The 7,941-nt window shown below is 58.1% G+C and overlaps 1 protein-coding gene across 1 annotated transcript in view; it reads left to right on the top strand.

Moving 5' to 3' along the window:
• Positions 1–208: 208 nt before the first annotated feature.
• The window catches only part of NCS1 (neuronal calcium sensor 1), a 50,060-nt gene continuing 42,327 nt past the window's right edge, over positions 209–7,941 (top strand). Inside the window, exon 1 of the mRNA XM_066255947.1 lies at positions 209–364. Within this exon, the coding sequence (XP_066112044.1) occupies positions 301–364 (64 nt within the window). The 5' untranslated portion in view covers positions 209–300. The remainder of the gene's footprint in view (positions 365–7,941) is intronic.

Genomic DNA, 7,941 nt, shown 5'->3' with positions numbered 1-7,941 from the left:
CCGGAGAGGGCGGCGGCCAACGGCCCAGCCCGCCCAGCGGCTGCCCCGAGCCCCGGGCCCGCGTCGCGTCCCGGGCGGCCGAGGGGCCGCCAGCCGCGCAGCGCAGCGCGCCGGAGCCCCGCGCCCGGGCCGCGCGGGCACGGCGCAGACAAAGGCGCGGCCCGGGCCCGGCCCAGCCCGGCCCGCCGGCCTCCGCCCGGCCCGCCCCGCCCCGGCCGCCCCAGCCCGCGCCCGCCGAGTCGCTCCCGCTGGGCGCCCCGCCGGGGGCCGGCCCGGGGCCGGGGGCCGCGGCCGCCGAGGATGGGGAAATCCAACAGCAAGTTGAAGCCCGAAGTTGTGGAGGAGCTGACCAGGAAAACCTACTGTGAGTGCGCGTTCGGGACCCCCGCCCGCGCCCCCAGCGCCCCTCCCCCACGGCCCGTCTCCCCGAACCCCGAGTGTCTGCCCCGGGTCCGCTCCCACCCCCTCAGCGCCGCGGCCCTTCCTTGGTCATTCCTTGCTCTGCCTCCCCCCGGCCCCCGGGAAGCCCGCGCCGCGCCCCCAGCCCCACACCTGGCTCTTTTGTTCTAGGGCAGCCAGTCCCCCCACGCCCAGGGCGTGCGCCGCCTGTCAGGGTGCGCGGGGCCAACCCCAGGCCGGGAGGGAAAGCCCCAACCCGCCCGCAGCCCCCGCTCCGCAGCTGTCCGAAATGGCAGGGGTGTGCAATGGGCCCGGGCGGTGGTCCCGGCAGGGGGCGCCTGGTTACGAGGTGGTTCCGGCTGCGCCGAGCTGACGAGCACTAGCGCGGCAGGGCCGGTGATTCATGCATCACGATGGCACCACTGCTGCCGCTGCGAGGTTGGCCTGTCGCCCCCTCCCTGGCCTCGATCGTGTGTGTGGGGGTGGTGTAGGGGGTGGCGAGACTTGTCAGAGAGCTGGTGGCAGTGGGGGCGGCCAAGGGTCCTGGGCGTCCTGTTGGGTTTGACAGGCTGAATTCTCCTCTGGCTCCGGTATCAGTCTCCCCCCTTCCACCTCTATCTGCCAACCTGGGAAACGGGTTTATACAGCCGTGGGTGATCTGGTCGATCTCATCGTTTAACCCTCTGGGTACCAAAGAAGATGGTCTGTCAATTTCAGACTTCTCTAGATCTGGCCCAGTGTCTCTCTCAGCTTGCCCAACTTCACAACTCCACAGTCTCCTCCTATCTCTGATTTCTCCAAACCAGACGTCTCTCTTCCCTGCAGCCTCTGGGGAGATGCTCGGGCCTGCTAGGGGTTGATGGCACTTGGTTCTGACCCACCCGGTTTTCTTTTGAGGGATGGGAGGAAGGACAGCTGCATCCTCTGCTGGGACTTCTGTCTGTGTGTCTGACTTGGAAGGGGGCAGTGGCCCTGGGCTTGGTTGGAATTCAGAACCAGACCTGGGCTGCTGCGTGGGTCCAGGCCCTCTGCACCCTCCCTGGAGCCAGCAGATTGACTGCCAACCCTGTGTGTTGATGGAAGCTTGGGAAGCAGGTTCCGATGGTGCATTGCACAATCTCTGCTCCCTGCCCCCCTGCCCCCCAGCATACACGCTCCATCTATCTTCTGGGCACACTTGCCAGTCTGTCCAAACCCATGCTCAGCTCCCAGCCCCTTGCCTCCATGTGCTCGGAACAAAGGGGCCTTTCCCGAGTGGGTGCTGGTCTGCGGAGAAGTCCTGGCCCTCCTCCAGTGGAATTCTGCGGCAAGGAGATCGCATCCTGGGAGCTGCTCCCTGAAGGGGTGAGGCTCCAAGGACCAGGGACTCCTTCCTTGCTGCTCTTACCTTCTTTCCAAGGTGGGTGGATGCACCTTCCCAGTTTGGCTGCTGTTCTGTGAGATTGGCTGGGTCTTCCTTCAGGCTCTGCTCAGCTGTGGCCCATAGCTGGCAGCAGGCAGGCTGCAGGTGGGACGTCCCGGGCTCCTTTGCCCAGGGAGGCAGAGGGCACCGTGGGCTTTGCTGGGAGATGTGGGCTTGGGCTACACTGGGGTGTCGCCATCATGGTGGGACAGCGGAGCCACCTGTGAGCTGAACGAAGCCAGGTTTTCTGCTTCTTGGGCGCCTCACATGCTGAGCTCTTTGCATTGTTAGCACATTGAATCCTCGCAACAGCCCTGGGCGTGGTGAGCACAGCTACTGCCCATTTACATATGAGGAAACTAAGGCTCAGACAGATGAGTGGCATGCCCAAGATCCCACGGCCTGTCCACTAGGTGGTAGCAGGACTTGAACTCAGGTCTGCCTGTCTCCAAAGTTGTGTCTCAGCGCTCGTGCCAAGAAGTCAGGGGGCTTTTCTTCTGCGTGTCTCATTTCAGGTTTCTGCTGTAAGCCATGGTGGTGGGCTCTGGATGGGAAGGGGCCTTGGCAGTCATTTTGTCCAACCTCCAACCCCTCCAGGCAGATCTGTCAACTTTGGGAGAAGCTGAGTCAACAAGGCTCTGTTAGGAGCTGGCCTGGTGGTGCCGGGCTGGGCTATTTTTAAAGGCCTTTGGAGACACGAAACAGTTTCTGTGAGGGAGTTAGCAGGGTTCTTTTCCTAGAGCCTGTACTAGGGGGAGGCTGGAGTGGTGGTGGGTTCTTTGCCTCCTGTGTGTCTCCCATGCTGCTGCCAGCTCCCTCGGTGCAGGCCCTTGTCTGTTTGGTTGTGTTGGCACTTAGTAGGCCCACAGGTATTTGTTGAATGAAAACTCCCCCCAGCAGGAAGAGCAGAGACAGCCTCCAGCTTGTTCTAAGGCCCCACATGGGCTTCCTTCTGATGGCGAGTGGAGCCATCTGCTCTTTGTTCAAGGGACTCTGTGTGTGGACGGGGTCAAGAGAGAGCGCTTAGGAAGGAATCCCAAATATCAGCATCTCCTGGAGAGCTTATTAAATGCCAAGGTTCCTGGGTCGCTGGCCCTCCCAGGTTTCTGATTCTTAGGTCTGGCCAGGGCCCAGGAATTTGCACCCTAGACATGTGTTTGTCATGTAGACCTTGGTTCCCAGGAGCCCCAGTTGAAGACCTATAACTGGCTCAGGGGTCCCAGCATGTGTGGTCCTCACCTGGCGTCCGAGGCCACCTCAGGCACAGCACGGCTGGCTCCAGCACCACGTGGAGCCCAGATGGGAGCCCAGAGGGTCCCGCCTGAGTCTGTGCTGGCTGCCATCCTTGGCGCTGTTCCTCCTGCCTCCTGGGAAAGGCTGTCCCGCTGGTCTGTGTGCACGCGAGGAAGCAGGGCACGGTCTGAGAGGTCCGGCTCTGTGGCCCTTGCTGGTCACATCTGATGCGGCTCGGCCACAGTCCTCTGACCTTCAGGGTTGGCACCGCAGAGCGGATTCCCCCCTCCTCCGCAGGTAAGATTCTGTGAGTCGTCAGTGCCTTGCGACCCAGTCCTCACCCTTCCTGGCACAGTTTCTATCTAGGAGCAGCAGGAGGTTCCAGAGAGGGGGAGGCCCCTGCCCAGCTGGTCTTAAGAGCAGCAGTCAGGGGGGCCTGCAGCCTGGTCTTGTTGAGGTTTGGCCCACTTTCCTCCAGCTTGTTTGGTGAGACTGTTGTCATCCCTGTGGGACAGGACAGGCTCTCACTTAACTGAGCCTCAGTTTGCTCATCTGCAGAATGGGCGTGTTCATGGTGCCCAACTGCTAGGGGATGTAGGTGTTCACAGGGTAATGCACATAGAGCCTAGTGGGTAGCTTAGGGTAAGGAGCCATGCTTAACACAGGCCACACACTCGTCAAGGGTGCAAGGAGGCCTATGAGTGATCATAACTAATACTGGTGTTTGACTACACAATTCAGCTTCATCTTGAACTGGTTTTAAATGTGTCGTGTGGACGAAGTTCATCTGTCCACAGAGGAGTCTTCCTAGTCTTCCTACAGCCCTGGTCTTTGTGTCCGGCACAGAGAGAAAGCTAGGATCTTCGCTTTGCCCGAATTTTAGCAGGATCTTGTTTTATCGGAGGCGTTCTCCCCCAACTGCCCCGCCCCCCACTTCCCCTCCACCCCTGCCAGCCCTTGTTAATTTTTATGCTGCCCTGACCTGCCTTTTGTTGAGTGCTCACCTGTGCTGGGCACGGAGATAGAGATGTGAACGAGAGAGATGTAGGTCCCGCCCTCAGGTGGAAGCCAGCTAGGTCCTGTAGTCTGAACAACCGAGCCGGAGGGCTCGAGCCATTTTCGTGGTCTGAGCTGCGTCTGTTTAAAGGCTTCTGGGCCCACGCCAGTCACGCCAAGAGGCAGACACCTCCACCCACCCTCCCTTCCTCCTCCTCTCTCCATGGTGCTCCTTGGGACCCTCTGTCCAGGACTCAGAGGAGGTCCCCTCTTCCTTGCTGCTCCTGGACCGCCCAGGCTCTGCTTTGACCTTGCTTGCCAACCTTGAGTCTCTTTGGCCTTTTTCCTGATGCTCAGAACGGTGCCCGGCGTGCGGCAGCTTGTGGAGGGATGAGCGTCACCCTTGGTCGGTAGCTAAGGCATCTGCCACCCAGAGCAGAGAAAGGGACCCCGGTTTGGGGTCAGGAGTCGGGTTGGGAGATGCTAGGCGTCACTGGTTAAGTTCTAGGGTTTCTCTGGCTTTGGGGAGGATCCCATGAAGGTCTCTCTGGTAGGGTAAGGAATACTCTCTGATCATTGTTCACTACGCCTGACGGCTCCAGCAGAGGGGGCAAGACGTTGCCTTGGCAGGGGGGCCGAGTCTGGCACCCGTGTTGGGACTAATGATGGAGTTGGGGTGCGGAGGGGCCCACAGCCAGGGTGATTTTGAGTTCTGGCCCACTTTCTCAAGCTTGTTGGTGAGACTGATGAGCCAGGGGTAAGCCACCCAGGAGAGGGAAGGCTCAGGGGAGGGCGGTGGCTTCTGCGATCGATCCCTGTGCCTCCCGTGTGCATGCGGCGAGAGCATGGAGGCCTGGCCTCCTGTCTCTGGAAGGCTATACACAGAGCAGCAGCAAGAGGAAGGGAGGCTGCTCCGGCACTAATGTGGCCATCTGGGCAGGGAACATCGAGTCTGTTAGGAAAGAGCTCAATAGCCTGGAGAATGGTGGTGGTGGGGTGTCCTACTCCAGCTCTGTGACCTTGGGCAAGTCGCTTACCCTCTCTGAGCCCCATTTTGCTCATCTGTAATACCTGCTCGTGTGACTTTGTGTATCCAAATGGGGGAGTGCTTTGAGGTCCAGGATGTGGGTCGGGAAGGGGTTGGGGGGGGTGGCTTGGCAGCCTTCTCAGGGATGGAAGTTGGCTTTGGGGGCCAGAGGGGCAGGGGTTCTGGCCCTTCCCTTGGGTGAACCCCATCTCACTAGGCTTTACTTTCTTTCTCTGGAAAATGGGAGGGGCATCACGGTGGCCCCAAAGATGGACTGGATTCAGGGCATGTGAAGGGTTTATTAACATGGTGCCTGATTCTGAGGAGCCCCTGTCAGCTCTCCTGGTGGCAACTGATTTTAGTATGCGAGTCCTCGGTCCTCCAGAGCAAACTGGGCTGAGTGGGTCTCCGGCCTGACCCCTTGTTGAGAGACATGGAGGATGCCAGAGAGGGGCGGCGAGTAGCCCAGGGTCACAGAGCCCGGGCCTCCAGCTCACGTCCGTCTGGGTCTTTCTGCCTCTTCCCAGCTCCATGTGAAATCTGGCTCCTCCTGTCCCTACCTGTGCCCCAGAGAGTTCTGGCGTCTCACATCCCACAGTGTCCGGTCAAAGCACTGCCTCCTGGCTGTGGCCTTGGGATTGGACCCCACGTCCTCTGCTCCCCAGGCCAGGCCTGAGTCCCTCCGAGATAGGCTGTGGGCAGCAGGAGAGGCAGCTGGCCAGCCTGCCGGGCTCATGTCACCCCTCACAAAGCGTCTCCTTGGAAGGAATGTGGACATTTTTTGAGATGGGGCGGGGGGGTATCACGGACGGAAATGGTGAGGACATGTCAGGGTTGGGGTTTGTAGAGCGTGTCCTGTAGAGCCTCTAGTCCAAAGAATGGATTGGAGGAGAGGGTTGTAATCAAGGCCGGTGATTATGGGGTCAGTGGAGATGACGTCAAGGACAGATTCTGAACATATTTAGGAGGAAGACGAAATAGGACTTGGTACGTAGGTTTCATTGTACTGTATATTCGGGGTTATTATATACTTCTTATTTTCTAACTTATTAAAACCTGACAATTGTGAATGTTTGCCTATACGGGTAACCATTCTTCTAAAAAAAAAAAAAAAAAGGCTTTTAAATGTTGCCTCATATGAATGCAACATTTTATTTAATCCCCTGCCATTGGATACTAAGTCGCTTTTAGAATATAAACAGTATTGCGAAGATCATTTTTGTACTACATCTTTGCACACATCTCTCCTTGAAGACAAATTCCCCAGAAGAAAGTTACAGAGTTCAAGGCTGGGGACATCTTAAAAGGCTTTTGGTTGAAAAATCGTTCCGTTGCTCTCCAGACAGTTTGTTCCCATTTATATTTCCAGCAGAAGTGGATGAGGCCCCTCTTTTCCTGCGTCCTTGCCAGCCCCGAGTGTTACTGTTTTTCTTCATCGTTGCCAACTTTATGGGGAAGAGAAGGGTAGCCCGCTGTTTCCGCGTCCATTTCTTTGATGACTGTTAAATAGAATCCGAGAGTCTTTGAGCTAGAGGAGACCTCGGGGTCACGCAGTCCAGCGCCCTTGTTTTACAAATGGACAAATCGAGTACCAGGCAGGTGAAATCTCTTTGCCAAGTCACGTGGTAAGTACAGGGCAGGAACCCAGGACTGTGCTTCCCATTGGGGTGCCTCCGCTGTGCCATGATGGGTTGGCCATTGGGGTTGAGGTAGGGATGTGTTGCTTTCTTCATTGAAGTTCCTTCTGATATGGTTCGTCTGGTCCTTAACAATTCTTGCTGTCAGGTGGTAAAAGAAGCAGATTGTCCCTTTTATACGATCATTACACAATGAAACACTTTGCACACCCTGGGTGTGGTCTGTTTACCAAGGCAGAGATGGTCATAAATTAACATGCCAAGTTCCCAGGTAACTTGAAATTGGGATCGGATTCCCAGCTGAGGGCAGGACAGCCAGCCGTGTTGAGGGCATGAAGGCCAGCTGGTTGTTTTCTGGCTGTGGGACCCTAGGGAGCCCCTCGCTCCTCTGAGCTTTGAGTGCCTTGCATGTGAGATGGGGACAACAGGGCTTTTCCCATAGGTGGACCCAGGGACCGGCAGGTAGTAAGTGCTCAGTGAATGCTCCTCCAGGAAGGAGGCCACTGGCCTTTGGAGTCAGGAGACGGTGGCTCATGGCCCTGGGTGGACACAGGGTGAGCTCTCCCAGGTCCTCAGCTGAATTGGCAGTGAGTGGCAACTGTGGACAGCCTCTGTGTCTGGTCTGGCTTGGCCTTTGGAGTCAGGAGACGGTGGCTCATGGCCCCCTGGGTGGACACAGGGTGAGCTCTCCCAGGTCCTCAGCTGAATTGGCAGCGAGTGGCAACTGTGGACAGCCTTTGTGTCTGGTCTGGCTGGCTGATGTCTGCATGGGTCCCTATTAGCCCCCAACTCACCCAGTTGGGAAGGAGAGCCTGCTCTGGAATGCTGGGTTTTGGGATCCTGCGTGGATGTGGGCTTGGGAGCTGGACAGGCACCCACCTGGCTTTAGTCCCAGAGCCAGTGCAGCTTAGACAGTGACTTTAGAGTCACTGGGCCTCTCTGGGGCTCTGTTTCCCTTTCTGCACAATGGTCAGGTCGCCAGATGGTGAGACCTTCAGGGGGACGCTGTCCCTGGGCCCTGAGACGCAGTGTCCTCGGGCTCTGGTGTCTGATGAGCGGTCTGTGGGGCTGTCTTAGCCACAGGCAGTCTGGGTCCCCACCTGTCAGCTGCACCCTCTGCACGCTGGGGGTGAGAATGCCTCCGGAACAGGCTGTTGTGTGCCAGGTGAGGAATAGTAGAGACACTGGATTTGGTGGCTCATCTCAGGCGCTCTCCTTAGCTCATCCGTGGAGATGGAGAATCTGTA

The sequence above is a fragment of the Saccopteryx bilineata genome, chromosome 2, assembly GCF_036850765.1.
Source record: "Saccopteryx bilineata isolate mSacBil1 chromosome 2, mSacBil1_pri_phased_curated, whole genome shotgun sequence".
Classification (NCBI taxonomy): Eukaryota; Metazoa; Chordata; class Mammalia; order Chiroptera; family Emballonuridae; genus Saccopteryx; species Saccopteryx bilineata.
This window is presented reverse-complemented; position numbering and strand designations above follow the sequence as displayed.